The 21,664-nt window shown below is 39.4% G+C and overlaps 1 protein-coding gene across 1 annotated transcript in view; it reads left to right on the top strand.

The window, feature by feature from the left end:
• The window catches only part of LOC103472129 (retinoic acid receptor beta), a 195,378-nt gene that overhangs the window by 51,805 nt on the left and 121,909 nt on the right, over window positions 1-21,664 (top strand). The window contains exon 2 of the mRNA XM_081612782.1: window positions 10,758-11,142. Coding sequence (XP_081468908.1) covers window positions 10,959-11,142 — 184 coding nt within the window. The 5' untranslated portion in view covers window positions 10,758-10,958. The remainder of the gene's footprint in view (window positions 1-10,757; window positions 11,143-21,664) is intronic.

The following is a 21,664-nucleotide window of genomic DNA, read 5'->3' as shown; positions in this document are numbered from 1 at the left end:
GGTCAGTTTGGAAGCCAGAGTCAGGAACAGGGAAACATGGGGTTCACTCTGCCTCCACCTTTCTATGCTGATGAGCCTTCAGGAGCTGCAGATGTGGGTGGTTGAGACTGTCAGCTGTCACTGACACACACACTGACACACTCTCAGTTCCCCGTCGGATTGGCACACATATAAAACCTCATGCTGTCACTCAGGTTCTATTTAAGTGACTCCTTCCTTCATTCTGCAGGTCAGACAGTGAGACTGACCTGTCTGGGTCTGGATAGACAAACTGAAATCTGAAGCATAGAAAAACTCTTAACAAGTTAATCCATGATGTTGCTGACATATGGGCGGGGTTACTCCCTCACCACCACGTTGGATTGGATAATTTCATTTTTGATTTAGTTGATCTGAAACATTTAAGAGTGACAAGAAATGTCAGAAGAAATCTGTTAAGTAGTCGGGGCCCGCTATACGCTGGGGCAAAAGGGGGCAGTGCCCCTCAAAGAAACGTCTTGCCCCCTCAAATGAAACTTGCCGCAAATAACGGAACATCTCCTTTATCTGAGGTTCTGCTGCACACCGCGCTGAGCAAGCTGCGGTCTTCTCCTGAGCAGGCTGTGGTCTTCTTCAGTCTGCGGTCAGGCTGCAGCTGAAACCCCTCAGCCGCTAGTAAACAGCCAATCAGCAATCATAGTAAGTTCCTAACACGAGCGAGATCCCGCCCCCTGCTAGCCAACCTGCTTGCCAACCAGGGCTTAAAGAGCTCCGGCTGGGGGCCAGACTTTCAAGCAAAGCGAGCATTGGACCAAACTGCCCGCCTCAACTAAACTGTAGATAATGGGCAAAGATGTCTGCCAAAAAGAATTCTAGCTCCCGTGTTCTTGACCAATGACTATAAAACGGTTTGTAGAAAAAAAGCGCACGTGTTCGGTTCGGCGGTTAAATCAAATACGATATGAAAGAAGATGGAGTTTGTCTCACCCGGTAAAGAAACACGTTTACTTAAGAAAGGAATTAAAAACAAGTGGCGCTGGGCATGGCTAGAGGAAAGAGGACAGGAAGTTGGCGGAAATGTTTCCAAAAGGGAGGCGCTGGGATTCCTTTGGGGGGCGTTTGGTCGAAGGTAAACTTTACACCTTACAATCACAACAATACTAGTTTAGTCTTTGAGCAACTTGGTAAAACTGTATTTCGTAACATTAAATCATGTTTGACTACAACTGTATCGATGGCAGCTCTCCTTCTATTCAGTGTTTGTAGCTTTTGGCGCATCTCCGCTTCTGCTAGTAGCTTCACCGCATCAGTTCAGCGTTACACCAGCTGATGACGTTGCTGTGATTCACTTTGGTGTCTGACTTTCTAATATTTTATGTTTTATTGAGGATTTTTGTACATATGATTTTGGCTGTTCTGTGATCATATCAAAGCAGCAACTTATATTAAGAAGTGTTTTATTTCCGTTTGAAAGCTGCCCACTTCCATGGAAGGACAACAGAAAATCACTCTTATAAACATGTAATTGCTAAAATCACAATACCCTCACTTTGTATCCCTCTGAAAAATGAACCCATTTAAAGAAACAAATCCCTCCATGGGTGATACCACACTAGAGAGCGTTCATTTCATAGCGTTAACACCGGTGCTGTAAGTGGTTCGGTATGAAACGGGGGTGATAGAACAACGGTACCACAGCACTTTTAAATTTCAATAATCAGAATACCGAAATTGTTTCTGTTGTTTTAAAAGGTTTATGTCATTCTGCCTTTTCCCCATCGATACGCTTTCCGACAGCCCTGCACCTTAGGGGGTTAAAAAAATTAAAAATGATCATTGCGCAAAACTCTGAAACAAGAGAAGCGGGACATAAAATGGAGCGACGAACTAGATGTGAATTATGGCATAAAGACACTTTGAACAGTGAAAAATCAACACATGATGTGAAACATATGATGATCAGGCGGCGCAGCAGGTGATGAGTGAAGATTACTGATGGTGAGCGTCAATAAATGATAAAATAAATCTAGCAACAGGAAAAAAAATTAAGTGGACATAGCAATAAAGAGGCTGCACAGTGGCGCAGTTGGTAGAGCTGTTGCCTTGGAGCAAGAAAGTTCTGGGTTTGATTCCCAGCCCCGGTCTTTCTGCATGGAGTTTGCATGTTCTCCCTGTGCATGCGTGGGTTTTCTCCGGGTACTCCGGTTTCCTCCCACAGTCCAAAAACATGACTGTCAGGTTAATTGGCCTCTCCAAATTGTCCCTAGGTGTGAGAGTGTGTGTGTGTGTGCATGGATGTGTGTCCTGTGTGTCTCTGTGTTGCCCTGTGACAGACTGGCGACCTGTCCAGTGTGTACCCCGCCTCTCTCCCGGTACGCTAGCTGGAGATGGGCACCAGCAACCCTCCCGACCCCACTGAGGGACAAGGGTGTAAGAAAATGGATGGATGGATAGCAATAAACCGAGAGGACAATACTAATCAAAGGGAACTAAATGGAAATGAATGAAGAACAAAATGCAAGAATAAACTAAGAAACCAAAGTAAATACAGAGGAATAAACTGGTATGGCAAGACCTTTCGAGCAATAATTAATACAGAGGACTGTATGGCAAGAATAAACAGACACTATTTCCAGATAAAAGGTAAAATAATATTGTTGAAATGTCATGGGTTTGTTGAGACCATATCTAGTACTGAGAATAAATATATCTTACAGACCATAACAGTAAATAACTTATCACTTATTTATGTTTTTAATTAGATTTGATATATTTATTTCTTCAATATTATTTTTCATGTCAGTGTTAATGTCATGGTGGTGTTCAGTGACTCCATGACACTTTCAATTTGACTCATTAGGATTTGATTAAGAACCAGATTTGTTCTTTGTAATTTCTGTCCAGTAAAACTATTATCTATAAATCAAAAGACAGGTCTATATAAAGATATAATCCATGTTTCTGTCTCATATTTGTATGGCATTAAAAGGATCTGGAACTTTTGTTTTTCCACTGAAAGCTCTGGTTTGCACAGTAAATGCCATGTGGGTGAAATTTTATGGATGATACTCTGATGTCCCATTCTCCTGAAGGCAGCACAGAGCTGCACCACCAGAACAGAAACTCACAGAAACACTGAAGAGAAGAAGAGTTATGATTAATGTAGTTACAGTTCTATCCATGTTTTAATGTTGCAGAGCTCAGTTGTTTCGCAAATAGATCAAAGTTTAAACTGGCATGTTGTACATCTTTTATCTGGTCATTTTGTGGAATATTTGACAATTAGAAAATGGCAAAGAACAAGAATATTTTTTCCACTCTGACTGGCTGCTGTTAGGCCTACCAATTTGAACTTGAATGTTCATTACATTTTTCATAGACGCCTGTGAAAATAATTTCTATTCCCATGACTTTTATGTTCTCTGGGAAATTATCTTGATGATAAATACAAAAACAAGCATAAAAATCAAAACATCTACAATAGTGATAGTAATATTATTAATAAAATAATAGTCAGTGCAAAGTAGCCTACAAATTCTCTGTTGGGGGCGGTGAGGGACCTGGATATGTCTTTCATACTGCTGCTAATTGATATGTATTCCTGGATTGGAGAGCACCTATTAGTCGCTATGTGATGCTTTGAGTTATGTCCAGAAACCCATGTTATAATGCAGGACGAGCAGAAATATGTCGCAAAAATATTAGTAGCGCCATCATTTATTATCAGATATCTATTAAGTACGGCTTAAAATAAAGCTGAGAAAATGTATGTTTGCTGCATAAATTCTCCCTGAAACCAACCTATAAACAGTTTGGTTTCTGTTAGTTCTGTCAAGATGCAAGAAATGGCAAATTTCTCTTATATTGGTAAATCCATCCATCCATCCATCCATCCATCCATCCATCCATCCATCCATCCATCCATCCATCCATCCATCCATCCATCCATCCATCCATCCATCCATCCATTCATTTTCTTTACACCCTTATCTCTTAGTGGGGTCGGGAGGTGCTGGTGCTTCTCCAGCTAACGTTCCGGGCGAGAGTCGGGGTCACCCTGGACAGGTCGCCAGTCCGTAGCAGATATTGGTAAATCGTATTATTTGAAATATGCTGTAGGAGCCGTAGTTTGATAACTGTTATAAATATCACCACGTTTTACGAACAGAGGGAATTAGTTAAGTTTTTGTCGTTTGTTTAACTTTTAGGAATTGTAGCGGCTGCAGTGCGGCGCAATAAAGGCACAATAAAGCTGATAACCAGGTGAAGAACAAAGCTAGATAAAACCACTTCTACTGTATTCTGATTTTTCTTGCTTTACCCTACACGCGGACCCGTTGCCATGGAAACGGACAGACAACAGCTCAACGATTAGATAGAGCTGAGATTACCGATCTGAGGAATCAACACCAAAATCAAACATTTCCCACACAAAAAAAGTAGCAAAAACACCAAAACATTACATCCAGTCTGTTACATTATGTTGTCAGGCTTGATGTCTATATTGCGTTTTACATTTTCGCCTGAGCACCACGGTGGTTGATTAACTGATTTAAACAGCTGCTCTACTGAGGACTTGGTGGGCGGGTTGATCTGTTTCAGTGCTAACGGAACCAAAACACACCGAACTGCGCAGCACATGTTAAGGTTATCAAAGTCAATAGCGGGCTAACAACAGTTAGGCTAGCATAACTGACTCGCTGCTCACTTTCTCAATGTTTTCTTTAAATTAAAACTTTTCCCTCACCTGTTAAATGTGAAACCCGTGAACCTTGTTGTCTGTGACTGTCATGGGGATGAATTAACCGCTAAACATTGCGCCGTGTTTTCAGATTATATGGGTGATTGTGGTATATTCCTGACCACCAATATTCCTGACTCAATTGGCAGCAATTAAATGGCGCATGTGTGGCGCACGGTAAGTCAGTAATGTCCGTAGTCGTATATTACTCCATATCAATGCTGCTGCCTTGCGCTCTGTCGTCTCACACTTGCCGCTACTTAGCAGTAGGTGTCAGGTTACTTGTGTTGCATTCAATGTTATCGGAAAAAAGAGTACCATACGCTTAATGTCTGATTTTCCATAGCTATTGAATTCATAATCGCCAGCTGGGGTGGCAACAGGGGTGGCAAGGCTCTCAGTTGGGGTGGCAACTGCCACCCTATGCCACCCCATGCCACCCCAGTAGATCCGTCCCTGCTAATTTGTATAGGCTATACATAATGACGCCCCCTTACCATTTTCGCCTGCCCCCTCATGTACCATGTCTAGAACCGGCCCCGTTAGGGGTAAATGTTGTAAGGATTTGGTTTTTGTGTGTGTTCATTTAGTTTCTGTGTCGTCTTGTCCCTGATTGCTCCCAGCTGTGTCTCGTGTTCCTTGATTCCCTCTTGTGTATTTAATCCAGTACTTCTCAAATAGTGGGGCGCGTCCCCCCAGGGGGGCGCGGCGAGCTGAGGCCTCTCTAGACTCATTTATGCTGCACAGTCGTTAAACATTGACAATAAAAGTGAGAAAGAAATTGACAAACTGTTATTTAATTTTGTGTGGAAGAATAAGACTCACTATATTAAAAAATCTATTCTAATGAATTCATATGAATATGGAGGACTTAATTGTTTATCTTTCTCTATTTTGACTAATACTTTTAAAATAAATTGGATCCGTCAATTTTTTAATTCTCCAGGGTCTTTCAGGAATTTTATACCTTCCCATATTTTTTCTAAATTTGGTGGTCTGAATTTCTTTTTAGTCTGTAATTTTGATATAGTGAAACTCCCAACAACACTCTCCAACTTTCACCGGCAGGCCTTTTTATCATGGTTACTCATCTACAAACACAACTTCTCTCCTCACCGGTACTTCATTTGGAATAATAAGGACATCCTATATAAGAAGAAAACTATACTTTTTGATTCCTGGTTTACTCGTAACATTATTCTGGTTGACCAATTGTTTAACAGTGATGGCCTTTTATTGAGTTATGAGGAATTTTTCTCTAAATTTAATTTTCCTGTCTCTCCTGGAGAATATGCAAAAGGTTTTGATGCCATTTCTACAAAAATCTGTATGTTATTCAAGCAGAAGCCGAGAGTCGGTTATCATTCTCCCATTTTAACTCCCATACATTCTCCTGTAGGTAAAACATGTGTTAAACTTCTTCCTCGTAACAATAATAATAATTAGATCCTTGTTTCAGAGAGAAGTGACCTCTGCTCCTGTAGTTGTACCATATTGGAATCGTTTTCATATTAATTTATCCTGGAAATTGACCTGGTTGCTCCCAAATCACTTTTTTCTCACTAACAAGGCAAAAGAATTGTCTTTTAAACTCATACACCAAATCTACCCAGTTAAAGTCTATCTACAGAAGTTCAACTCTAACATTGATGTAAACTGTTCCTTCTGTGACATTTGCCCAGATTCAGTCACTCATTTGTTCTGGTTGTGTTCTTACTCTAAAGTATTTTGGCAACATTTTTGTAACTTCATTGACTCAAAAATATCAGCAAGTTTTCAATTATATTGGAAAAATATCTTGTTTGGATTTAAACAAACTGAAAAAATGAATTTGAAAAGTTTCTTTATCAATTTATTACTTCTTAAGGCTAAATTTCACCTACATAAATGTATGTAGACTTTTCACTTTTCCTGATTGAACTTAAATATTATATATTTACAATTCAACCTTCAACTAATCAAAAAGCAAAAACAACAATATGGACTTGCTATCAACTTGGAATTTTGGATTATTTCTTATGTTAATTCACTGTGACATCTGGCACATATAGCACAATTCGTACTATTCTCTTTATGCAAGATTATTTTGACTGTCATTTTCTTGTCACTATTATATTTTATGTTCCCCCTGGCAATTATATTTGTTTTGTTTTTGTTTGTTTTTTCTAATATGTACATATGTATTGTTGTTTACAAGAAATAAAGTTTATAAAAAAAAAATTATGTTAACTTATAAACAAGCCTCCGGTCACTAGGTGACAGCAGTGCCACCTCCGGTCACTAGGTGACAGCAGTGCCACCTCCGGTCACTAGGTGGCAGCAGTGCCACCTCCGGTCACTAGGTGGCAGCAGTGTTCAAACTAATCAACAGCCTGCCTGTTCAAGCCAGTAGAAGTAGCCACAGCACTGTTGTAAACGGGGCAGAAGAAAAAAAAAAGGAGCGAAGGATAAAAGCACGGATGTTTTGAAATATATCAATCTACTGTAGAGGAGAGATGGAGAAGTTTGACAGTGAAAAGAAAAACGGCAGCAGAGGTCTGTGGCCAGGATAAGAGATTTTTATTTTCAAATACAAGAATACACTCATAATACTACGAGAACCCAGTCATATCAGCAGAGTAATTTAAATATTGGCAGAGTAAAGACGCAATATTGCCAGAATAAAGTCGTTTGCTTCTGACGTGCTAAAACATTTTGTACTTAGTCATTTGTTAAACCAGGACCAACTACTGATCAGTATTTCGCAATTTAGCGCACTATGGAGAAAAGCTATCATAAAATTAGTCTTTATTCTCGTCCAACTTTACTCGTATTTAAAACACAAGTCAAAAACTCAGAGCCTGGCACTCATATTCCATCATAAGCAGGTAATTGTAGTTCGCAGAAAAAGGCCAGGAAATGGACAAAACCTGTCTTTTTATTGTTAATGAAAATGTAATGCACTTTTCATCTCTTCTCATCTGACAAGCTGCACTTTTAGCAATATTGCTGCTAATTTTTCCACAATAAATGTTAACTATATACCTCGTGGAAAACTAAACTGAAGAAGCTGACAAGTAATCAATGCTTACAGTTCTAAAAAGTTTTACTATATTAAGTCTAAAAATGCAAATCCCAGTTAATCATTTGCACTTTTCAACTGAGTAGTCTTGATTAAATATTAGTGATTCACAAACTGATTTTGGAAATTATTTTGAGGCTTACAATAATAGAAAAGTGGTTTTGATAATAAGGTCATACAATGTTGGAGCCAGTGGTTTGTATGATATAAATATGAACAGATTTGCAATAGTATTTAAATTCTGGGGAGGGAAGGGCACTGAGCAGGGCGGCGCGGAAAAAATTATGATCCCTAGTGGACAGAAAATAATAGAGAAACACTGATTTAATCCCACCAGTGTCTGTGGATCCTTGTCTTAGCTGTCGTACGTTGTGTCGTTGTTTAGTAAACTTTGCCAGTTGCTAACAGTGTTTGAGCTCCTCACCTTTTGCTCACCTGTGCTGCCTGGACTTTGGTACTCGCTTGAAATATTCATTAAATCATCAAACTCAGTTGCTGCCTCACCTCTCTGCTTTTGGGTCCGAACCTCAACAACAAATGTTTTTTTTTTAAATATCTTTCATTAATTTCAGATCTGAATTGATTGACAGCTAAAGGGTCAGTTTGAATGTATGCATGACTGGACTGACTTTGACTTCTATAAAGTGCCTTGAAGTGACATATTGTGAATAGGTGCTATGCACAGAAATATCTCTTCATTTTATATTTTTATGATTAATGAAGTAAATTATTTTAATCAGTCTTGTAACAAAAATATTTAGTGTTCAATGAGACTGATTAATCTTTGAATATTATACAGAATATCTTGTTCTTTAATATAAAGGGGGATGGCTGATTGAGCACCTCAGGAATTATTGTTATTATTATTATTATTATTATTATTATTATTATTATTATTTTCTTTTTTTAAGTATCTCAGCCTTCTGAGGAAAAGAGGACAATTCTTCAAACTGTTCTGTGTCTGCAGTTTTACTGTCTTAATATTCTAAGAAGCTTCTGCTTTTGACATTGGCCTTGGAGCAAGTAATTATTTGTACCAAGTAATTCTTTGGATGATTTGATGCCCCCTCTCTCTCTCTCTCTCTCTCTCTCTCTCTCTCTCTCTCTCTCTCTGTGCTCCATGTCTTTTGAATGATGATCATTAGAGCCTTACTATTCATGCAGGCATCCGTTTTGTTTTTATCTTCCAATAGCATCGTTAAGAGTCTTTGTTCAGATCCACATTATATTGTGATAATGACTGGAAAAGCAAGATCCTAATAGTTGTGATTATTTTGAAATGCTACGTTTTGGTAAACACTTAATCCTGTCAATGCGAAATTACAGTGAAGTCTCTCATCCAGAAGAGTTCACCTGTGTCTGGATGGTTAGTTCCTTTAAAAATGCTCTCAGTATTTTCTCTGAAGTGATTATGTCTAATTTTATCTCAACAGCATGCATGTTTATACTAAAGAGTGCACTTACTTATGTGACCCGCAGGACATTGCTATGGCAACAAGTTTTTAAGAAGCAGAAGAATATTTTATTGATGCTCATCTGCGGCAGCCTCTGCTGACCGAGCAGGTCTTTTTTTTCTTTCAGCAAAAAATAAGGAACAAAACCCATAAAAGTATCACACTGGATTTTTAGTTTTATAAGTAACTTTCATTTGACTTTTAAAGTTGGTACGCTGACTGGCAGCTTTTTGTTTGAATAAGTCAGAGAGACGTTACTGAAGATGAACTCTTGAAATGGGACAAATGGCTGATGGGTCACAATATTAAGAAAATACAACAAAGACTCAAGGAGCATGGATACTTTCATTGCTAATGTAAAAAGATGTAGTCCCCACCAGGCTCTACAACAGTTTATTCTACCCTCATATACGTAGTAGCATGGCTCTGAAAAGCTCAGATGTCTGTCAGTCTGCAGTTCATGGAAGTGAATCTGTATTCTGTAAATATGCCGCAGCTGAAAGGTGTGGATGAGGAAAAACCATAATGGTACCCGAACAGCTGACCTTTATTGATGGTATGTCAGATTTCTCTGACTGATGACTGAATCCGATGTGAACTCAGATGAGCTGAATAAAGATGAGCTTTAATAAATTGCCAGTTTGAGGTTGTGCTCTGTGAAGCCACCAGTTTATTTCAGGTTTTTAAAAACGCTTGTCTCTTTGCAGTTGATTTTTCAGAATATATTTTTGATTAATCAGATGGAGGCAGTCGTCAGCTGAGATGATTCTGTCAACAGCTAATTGCTCTTCTTCTCCTGCTGCTAACATTTTGCTTTTCATTGACATAGAAAATAATCCTACATCAGTTGATTTGTTTCTTCCTGTTCATTCTGCTCTGTCTTCTCAAACCTCCAGTTATGACTGCTTGTACTGAGCCAGGTTCTGGTTCTGCTTTGGGTTTCTTCCTGTTTAGAGAGTTTTTTCTCTCCACTGTCACTCCATGCATGTTCAGTGTGAGGGATTACTGGAAAGTCAAGGACAACACAAGTGACTGTGGCTACATTGTTGTTCAGGAGGAGAGAACGACTGGATGCTCTGCTGGGTTTGAAACTTTTTGGACTGATCTGAATGGTGAACTGAACTTAATGTTCTGATAACTAAGATCTATTTTAATGTATGTTTGGTTAAATGGAAATGAATTGTTTATAAAGTTTATTAATACAACATTTATTCTGAAATTGTGAATTTATTAAACATTTGTTAAACTGGATCAGTTTAACAAATGTTCATAACAGTTTTTTGTTTTTTGTGTAACATTTTCTATCCACTGTATCTTACATTTGCTTCTGTTCCATAGATTTCTCTTTTGATGTTATCTTTGTGTGACGAAAAATGAAACCAATCAGAGAAGCACCACTGAGTCTTTTTCCTCCCATTACATATTTCAGTTTTTATCTGCTGTCTGACCTGCTGACCCTGATTTTGACTCATTTGTTTCCTAAGGACTGTAACTGAAGAGAGAAAATGTGTTTGTGTTGCAGGACTAACAGAAGGAAACCTGTAAGCCAACCTGCAGGACACAGTCCCCTTCCCCCTCCCCCCCACACCCCACCATCAGGCAGTGTTGAAGTGCTGAGGTTGTACCAAACATTTCCCAACACAGTGACTGCAACCAGGAGGTCACCTGATGGCCTCCCCGGTCACCTGCTCAGAGCTCAGTGTGCCCTTCGCCTGTTGCTGTGATGAAGACCGCCAGCCGTGCCCAGTCCCGGAGCAGTCCTCCTCTGGTCCAGATGAGGCACTATGCACCGGGGGTTTACCCCTTCCTGTTCCCCTCCGTCATCAGCTCCCTGCCTCAGCTGCCACCAGTATTGCCTCACAGGCTGCAGATCCAGCAGCCGTCCAGCAGCACACCTTCACCAGTTGGTGAGTTCAGCTTTCATTCCAGTAAATGCTCCTGTGAAGACGTATAGGCTTTCAGCTTCTGGAGAAGTTGCGCAGTAATTAGTCCAAACTATGTTGCTGTATTGATGTTAGCGGTGATTAGTTGGATGAGCATAATGATGAAGATGTGTAAAAATGCAAACCTTTATCTAAGGACATTTACTCAGTCGGCAAAACAGGCTAAGAAACAATTAAACCTCAGGAGGAACAATTATTGACACCCAACAATTTCTATATAATACAGTGGTTTTCAGAAGTATTCATACTCCTTGAACTTTCCCATAATTTCTCACATTATAACCACAAACATAAACAGCAAACTGCAAAAGTATTCACCCCCCCTGAGTGAATACTTTGTGGAACCATCTTCTGCTGCTGTTGCAGCCGCTAGTCTTTAGGGTTTGTCTTTGATCGTCTAGTGACTAACTTTTTTGCTCATTCTTTTCTGCCAAGCAGCTCAGGCTCAGTCAGAGTAGATGCAGAAAGTTTGTGAACAGCCGTTTTCTGTTTTGCCACAGATTCTGGATTGGGTTTATGACTGGACTTTGACTGGGCCATCCTAACACATGAATATGTTTCGTTTAAACCATTCCATTGTAGCCTGGCTTTATGTTTAGGGTGGTTGTTCTGCTGGAAGCTGAAGCTCTGCTCCAGTATCAAGTCTTTCTCAGACTCCATTAGGTTTTCTTCCCACATTGCTCTGTGTTTCTCTCTATCCATCTTCCATCATCTACCATCTTTCCAATCCCTGCTGAAGAGAAGCATACCCGTAGTATGCTGCTGCCACCACCGTAACTTTTGGCCTAAAAATTAACATTTGTTCTGGTTTGACAAAAACTATTTCTTTCATACGTTTGGTGTTTCCAACATGACTTCTGGGAAACTGCTGATGAGATAGCTTGTTTTTTTTTTTTTTGTTTTTGTTTTTTTTAACAATGGCTTTCTTTTTGCTAATTTCCATAAAACCACATTTGTGCTGTGACGACTAATATTTGTCTTGTGGACAGATTCCCCTCTGAGCTGTGGATCATTTGGTCCAGACTCACCACAGGCCTCTTGGTCATCTCTGACCACTGAGCTCACATCTAAATTTACTCAACACATTAACAGTACAGAGGATTTTGAATAGAAAATGTTTATTTTCTCAATATAAAGTTTTCAATTATAATGTGACTAATTGTGATTAATTAATTACACACCCTGTGATTAACCTAAACATTTTAAATGACTTCCACTTGCATGTTGAACATCTTTTCACATTGATATAATTTGTCAGTATACAGATAAAAACTGCTTTGATTTGCTAAGCTATTATTTAACCACAAAACATATTATGTTGAAGGTTCTTGAAAAAAATACATAAAAAGTCATGGCGGTCCGGATTGGGCCCCCGGGCCTTCAGTCTGACCTGTGAGCTGGACAGATTAAAGATCTCAGCCTGTGAGCTGCAGCCTGGTGACATGTTACCATCACACCTCAGTGTTGTCCTATCAGTGTGAAGTATTACCAGCAGACACCAGAAACCACAAGGTGTCACTGGTGATTTTATTAAAAATTTAAATGTTTGAAAGTAGAATTTTAGCTTCCATTAAAAGATTCACCTATTTGAAGGTTTTTACCATCTTTACCTGGAGAGAAGGCTCTGTAGACACCAGGCAAGGCAAAGCTGCTGCATCATTCATTCATCCATCAGGTAATATGAAGGGACTGGGTGAGTTCCCTCAACTCTTCCTCAGCACTGTGTGTGCGCGTGCGTGTGTGTGTAGGTGTGTCCGTGTGTGTGTAGGTGTGTGTGTGTGTACCGTGCTGGCCCATAATCTTTTCTCTAACAGAGATTATGATGGAAAGTGAAGATGTTGTGATGGACAGTATCATCATGTGGGTTTGTAAACTCATAAATTGCGTCCACATGGTGTCCCTACAGTGAAATCCACATTTCTGAGCTGAACAGGAGCAGGTTGCCATGGGAACAGACACACACTGCCTCACAACACTTCCCACACAATCAAGTTTTCCCCAAAAATGTTCTAACTGTTGTTGAAATCTTTTGACACTGTTTGGTTTCGGTTGCCTAAACCTGAGCTCAGCTGTTTTCAACCTTCAGCTCCACAAGTTTACTGTCTGCTTTTGTTTTTTTTGCTTGCTGCCTGGAAAATCTGCTCTGGTGTAAAAACCACATGAGCCGTTTCCTCCTGGGAGCAGCTCCCGTCAGCAGCTCCCTCTGCTTCTCAGCTCTTTGAGGTCTTTAAACTTCCATGGATGTAAGGAATTAAGTAACATTTATTTCATTAAGACCTGAGAGCATGTTTTTCTGCAGTTTGGGCTGGAAAAATCATTTCCTTAAACTCTTTGTTTGCTTTAATAATATTTCTTAATTCTATAAATTATCAACCAACTTTAGGAACCTTTCATTCAGAAGTCATTTTCTGTTATTTGCCATTAAACCATCCAGTATTAAGCTCTTCTTTAATATTTCAGTGTTTGTAGTTTAAATATATCTGGACTTTTTCAGCCAAGTTTTCCTAGCATTGTGTGTTATTAAAATGATGTGCATCAATCTTTCTTTTTTACTGACTTCATTCTGATGTAACATATTGGGATCACAGAGAGAAATTCATTTGTAACAATTTGCCTCTTTTTCAATATTAATGTAGTTTAAGCTGTTTATGATAGCTTCGCTGTTTAGAGTCAACACTTTGGAAGAAGACTGTGATATTTGGAGAGCTGAAATTTTGTTCAACCTCAAACTTTAGTATGTTATTAGAATATTGTGATGGACCAAAAGCGTGGCCGGCGTCTCATCCAATACTCTTTAGAACCACATATCACTGCTTCTGCAGCTGGTTCCACCTCTTCCACATCTGGAGTTTTGCCCTTTCTATCCCAGCTCAGCCAGACTGCAGTGACAGTCTGTGAACATCAGTTTTCAGGTGTTATCAAAAGTTCTCAGTTGATCTTAGGTCTATACTGAGATGGTTTTAGCCAAAAATATCTCAGAAATAATAACAAATTTATATACAAATGTCAAAATTTGCCCAGCAGTATAAACATATAACCCCACATAACCTATTTAGAATGTTTATCAGCAGAAAATGTTGATTTAGGGATTTGTTACACTTTAATGTTTTCTTTATCTTTTCCATGAAAAACTTAAGTCCACAAATACAAAAACAGGTTGAATAATCAACATGAGCTTATTTTTTGTCCCTTTTTAGCGAGTTGCACAGATGTTCAGTTCTGTTCCGATGTAATTCTAGACTTCCAGGATATTGTAAAACTTAGATATTTTTAGAGTGATTTGGAGTCACTGTGATTCTTTACCTTCAGCTTGCTGGTCAAAGCTGATGGCATATAGACCTTTTCACTGTTTCATCCACTTTGACCAAATCCCCAGTAAAACTGATGAGTAACCACAGAGCATGATGCTACCACCACCGTGCTTCACCGTGGCTATGAGCCTCATTTGGTATTGAATAATGAGTGATTTTCTGGTATAGCTCCCCCTGATGGTGCACTGAGTGGACTGACGGAAGGCATCTGGTGGGATTAGACAGGTTATGGAGCTGTTAGAAGCTTTTCACTGGCTGCCAGAATATGGGTGGGTATTTCTCATATTGTTTATCATTTATTGTGATAAATTTATCTTCATGATGAGAATTTTGATTTATTGTTCTCATGATAAATCCCAATTAATGACATCTACAGAAAAAAGACAAAACGGTCCACATTGTTGGGATTTTACACAGTTTGTTCAGTGAGAGCATCAATAAACCTCAATAAGTTTGCAAATATGATTAAATGCAGTAACTGCGCAGTTTAGTGACACAAAACACACTTCTTTATGTGACTGGTGTTCTGAAGAAACATTACAAATGAGAATGTTTTTCATCAGATATATTTTTGTTTGTGGAGCTATGAGTGCTCCGTCATGCAGTCACAGCCGTACAGTTATCTAAAAGAAATGTTCCTATCGTCACTTTTCTCATTATCACAATAGTACCACAAAATACTGATAAAACTTTAAGTCCTTATCATTCCACCCCTAAGCCTGACACGTGTGTGTTTTCATGTCACTGTTGCAGGTTGAGTTTTCCATTCTCCCTCTGTTCTGTGGTGTAAAGTTTTCTTCTGTATCTGATCCACTGTCAGTGAGACTTTAAGACTTTATGAAGCCAATTCAGATTCAGTTTTTTACATTTTCTCTCCATGGCATTATGGAGAGAAAACATTACATTACTCTGAAAATACTTTTATTTTCACAGCAGACCGGGGCCTAATGAGGAAATCAAACAGAGCTAATTCAAAAGGTGACTCTAAGACAGATTTAGCGGTCATGTCTAATGTTTTGTTTCCACTTTGTTAGTAAAAAAAAAATCCACTGCACAAAGAGAGGTTCTGTGAGAATTTCACCTTGCTGACTGGTTTAACGCAAAGTTTAGGCATGAAATATGCAGCAGCATCCACACAGAAAAAGATAAAAGAAGAACAGCTGCTGCCTCTGTTTTGATCGTCCTTTGAAAAGTAAAAACAGGCCAAATCTGACACTCTCTTTACTTAATTATACACAAAAAGACGAAAGTGTGTGTTTGCTTAATGGAGAGACATGTCTGCACACATCTGAACTTTGGACATTATACATGCACAAAGACATCAAAACAACTGAAACACACTCAGAGGTAATGAGCGGAGTGCTGTGTGTGTGAATTACATTTACACGAATGACAACTACGCCAGCGTTCCCTGGGGAACGCATGCAGACACACACATGCTACTGAGGTCAGGGGTCATATTTGCTTCTACCTCCGCTGGGGTGTTCACAAAAGAAGCTGAACTCTGCTGCATACATCACACACCTCCAGGGAGGCACTGTGGGCCCCATCAGGACTGCTGGGTTTGTCTGCATGTCGCTGAGTGATGCTGTGTATTCATTAGAGACACTGACAGAGAGACAAAGGAAGCCTTATAATATGCCTTAATACATTCATTTCAAATATGACACCAACATTCCATTTTTTAATATGAAAACAGATCAACAGATGAAAATGTTTTGATAAAAAGTGGCAGCATTAAAAGATTCAGACTAAAAGAGCCTGTTGTGTTCATTATGATCCATCACAAATTTCCTTTTAAAGTTCAAGTATGTAACATTTATAAACAATGTTTTTTTTTTTTGTTTTTTTTTACATATTTGTTAAAACTGTCACTATGCCAGTATAATATGAGACAGATCTGTCAAAAAGGCTCCTCTGCCTCCTTCCTGTGCTGCTACTGCAGAAACACATCAACCAATCAGAGCCAGGAGGCGGAATTGACAATCATCCCCATGATTGACAGTTCTGCCCAATGAACTAATGGAGGAGAAACAACTTATTGTTTCAACTACCTAGCTTATGCTAACTAGGACATGCTCCATTGTCAGGATCTAGCTGTAGAGAGAAAGGGGGTAGGGTATGAGCAGTGCATACATGAAGGTAATTGATAGCTCTAAGACCATCCTTCTGGCTCTGATTGGTTGTTTCCGACTGAGCGGTGCAGATCTGCAGATAGCAGATTATCTGTCTGATGTGGAGAACATGGGAACCTCATGCAGAATAACCCCAGGAAGCAGAAATCTTAACTTTGCTCCTTGTGTGTAAAACCAAAGAGGGCCAACAAATTAAATTCAGAGCACAGTACACATCAAGTTGTCAAACAGAAAAGCAGGCATCATTAAAAAAATCTGTGCATAACAACAAAGCAACACATTTTCATGTCAAAAAGTTGGTGGATGGAGCATGTCAGTCAGACTTTGGCAGCCTCTCCCCATCTGTCATTCCATTTGCTTGTGTTCTCCTCCTCTCTGGCCTTTAGGGGGCAGGGGGAGGGGATACCTGTCTGAGCCCTACCTGTTTCTGATCCCAGCGAATTATCAAGGCTTTCATCTGACAGGGGAACGTGGGCTCACTCCTCGCTGTGCGCAGAGATGACTATGCTCATCAGCCAGGAAATGTTTTGTTTTTCTCTCTTCTTCCAAAGCATTACTCGCCTGCCGTTGTGAGAGCATATCATTAGCATTTAAGAGCAGCGTGAGTAAAACCCAACTGGATAAAAGGAGAGAAGAAGAAAACAGGGTGACTGATGGCTCTGTAACATGGTGATCCGGAGAATGTCCTCTTTGGAATGCTGCTGCAAAGTATTTTTAGCTAAAAGTTCAGAGCTACATATTTCAGCAAATCAAATGTTGGTGACATCTTGTATGTAACACAGACTGAAGAGAATAAAACACCAATAAATATTCAGCTGTTTCGTTGAAAAAAGACATCTTACCAAGAAAGTCTGTTCTAGTTTCTAGGGCAAATACCTTAGTACAGTCAGACAAAACTAACGTTTAAGAAACTTTTCAGCATGATAAGCTAGTTTTAAGTCAATAATTCCTTAATATTGATGAAAAAGTACTTCTTTCTTTGGCAGATTATTTCACTTATAACATGAAAAAAATATCTTGTTATATTTTTATCAATAATAAGGAAAGACTGTCTTAATATAAGCGCCCATATCTTGCTGAAAAGTTACTTGTAAGTTGGTTTTGTCTTATTTCAAGTGTGCTAAAAATATTTGCACAAAAGAACAGACAAAAATACGTACATAAGAGATTGTATTTTTACCGTGTTATTGAGAAATGCTGACATTTGGCTTGAGCCGGCCCTGGTCTCTACCGTCTCATCTGATTAAAAGACATGATACCAGAATGCACAATCCTTCTAACCTTACAATCCTTTATTTTGGCTTGAAGACATTTCTTCTACAGAAGTGAAGTTTTTCTTTGTCTGGATACCTGTGCAGAGTTTTACTGAGAGTCCTCTCAGAGGCAACAATTCCTAACTTGTCTAAGTCATTCCTCTGCATCTCGGCAGCTTTGGGGCCTTTGCAGGTATCTCTGACTAGTTTTATTTTCAGGGTTTTTCAAAATGTTCTTGTTTCAGGCTTCTTTTGTGCCATGTGGCTCATTGTGAGTTTCTTGATGATGCTTCTTACCCCAGTTTATGACACTGATAGCTTGGTTTCTCCTTTTGCTGCTTTGTGAGCCACTGTAATTCTTTTCACAAGTCTAAATGATTGATTTTGGTTTTGCTGTAATGCTTTCTGAGCAGACAGCTCCAGCCTTTAGTGCAGTATTTAGTATGTGTAAACTGGGAGAAAAAACTGTGATTCATGCTGGACAAATACAATTTTTTCTATTACAAATACAAATTTAATGTTGTTTGTCCTTCATCATATTGAATAGTTTTTTAGTTGGCAAAACAGCCAGTACAGGTTGATGCTAGAGCTAGAAGGACAAAATGCTTGTGATCTTTTGCTGAAGCCAAAACAGAAATCTTACAAATAATAAAATAGTGTGTGTGGCGTGAGGGCAACAGCTGGTGCATATTTATTGATAGAATGCACCATGACGTTCCAGATGCTCCCTTTAATAAAGACATGAAACTTGGAGTAGACTGGTTTGTAAGTGTCATGTTTAGAAATGAAATTGGTTTTATAAGCCTTCTTAATTGAATAGAAGAGAAGCTTTGATGATCCATGTATTTTTATATTGTATTTTTTTTCAAACTCAAAGTGGATGGGAGGAAGTTCATATTTAATAAAAAATAAAAAGTCTCCAGTTCCTCCCTGGAAAACAAGATTAAAGAGGTCTTCAGTGTTCTGCCCACTAGTGTTGGTCAAATCACTTTGAAATAGTAACTTGATTGAATTACTAATTTATGATTACTTCCCCAAGAAAGTCATCCAGTTAGTTTACCAATTACTTATTTTTTAAAGTAATTAGTTACTTAATTACTTGTGATATGACCAAAGTCCAGCCACAGGACGTTAAATCACGTGAGTGATGGAGTTCCCCAGCAGATCAAGACCCAGCAGCAGAGCTCTGCAGCGCCCCCTTCAAGGTCACCAAAATAGGTGGTAATCTGATCAACCATTTGGTTCATAGCCCCAGACACACACACACACACACACACACGCACACACACACACACACACACACACACACCTACACAGATCACATAGGTGAGGGAGGCTGCCCTCCTGTTCACCAGTGTAAACCCCAACATACAGACACTAAGATGGGGGCCATGAAGATGCCCACTCTGCTTGGTTCCAGAGCGTTGAGGTGAGTGTGACTCAGCCTCACACTCCAGCTCAGGCTCCTTCCCACCAGAAAGGGGACATTCCAAGTCTCAAAAGTCAACTTCTGTATCAGAGAATCACACTGACCCAACTCCTTTGGCTCCTACCACAAATAGGGTGTCCATGGAGCCGGGCCCCATGGGTAAAAGTCTGACCAACAGGTTCCCCCCTGGTGCCCCACAAGCAGGCCTGGCTCCATAGGGAGGCCCCAGTGATCCGGGTCAAGGCGAGGGAACACTGCTTCTATTGTTATGTCTCATCATAAGGCTCTTCAGGCCCAGCTTTGTCTGATCTCCCACACAGAACCCGTTTGCCATGGGTGACCCTGAAGCCCCTGACTGTTTGGCTCCTGAATCACCAGGTCACCCAAACCCCTCCAAAGCAGGAGGAGAAATCATTGTTTGTCCTCAAGTGAATATTTATTATTTTAAAACAAAACTTAATCACTTGTTCCAAATCCAATTACAATTTTTTTTCTTTTTTTTAAATGAAAATATTTTTGTTTTCAAAAAATGAAAAGATCTTCAACATTATCTTAAAGTTTATTTAGCCCTGAAGTATTATAAGCTCATTCTCTCACCTGTTTTGCTGCCCATTCAGAGGTCAGTGGGAACAGACAATCTCTACTGTCAGTTAAATCTATAAACACCATTTGCAGTTCCAGTAAACACGCCATCAATTTTTGTTTCTATTGCCATGTGGTGTTAATAAATACTGCCTGAAGTGTCCTGTGGAGCCCCTATTTCCTTGCTAAGAATTGCCTGAATGGTGTTCAAACTATTTTAGGACTTTAGGACATTGATTTGTAAGTATAGCGAGACAAAAACTGATTTGAATCAGTAAACTCTATTTCAGTAATTAAGATTACATCAAGCACTGCCTGGACCAAATGTTTTTGAAAGATAACAACATGACAGAAATGGTGGAAAATCAAACCTGTTCAGAGCTGGGGGGGTTTTCACACCTACACATCAATCTATTTTTTTCACAGCCCCCTCCTATTCTATCCTCTTCCTTTGTGTCGCTGCCTGACTGTCTGTCAGGGTTTCCTGTTGTTATTTTAGAATCCGGAGTATTTAGGTCACATGTATTTTTTATTTTTTTATTTTTTGAATAATGCTGATTTCTCTCGTTACACCGTGTATCGCCCCTCTGGATTGAAAATCAATGGGCCCTCAAGTAGCTGGCAGCAGATTGAAGCTGACTTTTCGGCCCTGCTGCAGAGAGAAGTAAAGAGGAGCAAGAAATGCTTCTACCAGAACACCCAAAGGCCTAACTGCATCTCTATTTCTGCATTTGCCAAGTTTTATCAAATATAATATGCTTTTCATCTGCCGTCTGGCACATCTTTTATTCACAGAGGCATCATGTGATGTAGTAAAAGGCTCGTGTAACAAAAAAAAATCTCGCACAAAGAATTCTGGTCATCGACTATTCATAGAGGAATGTCTAAAAAAACCCGACCATTGTATGAGCGATCGAAAAAAGGGGGCCGGGAGATTTTCTTACCCCCACTGTTTTTCATTCTTTGAATGCGTTCCCTCCGACAGTTCAACCACAGTTCACAGAGTCTGTCTCAAAGTACCATATGCAGCGCTGGGAGAATCCCAGGAAAACACGGAAGTATGCACTCCACACAGAGGCTGGAAGCGCTACAGTATGTATGACAAAATCCTGACCCGTCTCCTGCTTGGAAATGTGCCCACTCTACTACAAGCTATGCTAATAACTCGCTGCCATCACATCGACCGCTGAGGATTTTTTTAATGGTGTTTTCCTTTTTCTTTTTTTTTGAGAAAGACCCCTAACATCTGGTCCACATCTGGAGCTCTTTAATCAGCGGCTCAGTCTGCCACAGCTCTTTACTCTGAGCCAACCACCAATCTGATCATTCTTAAGGCGCCGAGAGACTTCAGCCATCACGTCCTCCCAGCCAAAAGCTGCACTATTTGGATTCATGAATCTTAACGGCGTTCGTGGAAAAAAGAAAAAAAAAGACGAATAAACTGAGTAAAACTAATTGGGGAAAAGCTTCAGTTTAAATGCAGCTTCTTTTATTTATTTTCCAGGCTGTGTGATGTGTGCTGTGCTGATGGTAGAGCATGCTGGGTTTTATTTATTCATATTATTTTAAATGAGTATATGTTTTATGTTCGAGGGCAGACCTGCGACTGCTTGCCTCTGAAAACCATAAATAGTGGTTTGTAACAGCAATGAAAAATAATATTTTTCCACAAAGGTGTCATTCTTAAATAGATACAGTTGTACAGTGAGAAAATTCATCTATAATTGCATGAGAAAACATTGACATTACAAAAGTTGAATAGTTCTTAATAACTTA

The sequence above is a fragment of the Poecilia reticulata genome, chromosome 11, assembly GCF_904066995.2.
Source record: "Poecilia reticulata chromosome 11, P_reticulata-male-v2, whole genome shotgun sequence".
Taxonomy (NCBI): Eukaryota; Metazoa; Chordata; class Actinopteri; order Cyprinodontiformes; family Poeciliidae; genus Poecilia; species Poecilia reticulata.
Note: the sequence above shows the minus strand (reverse complement) of the source record. Positions and strands in the feature narration are given on the sequence as shown.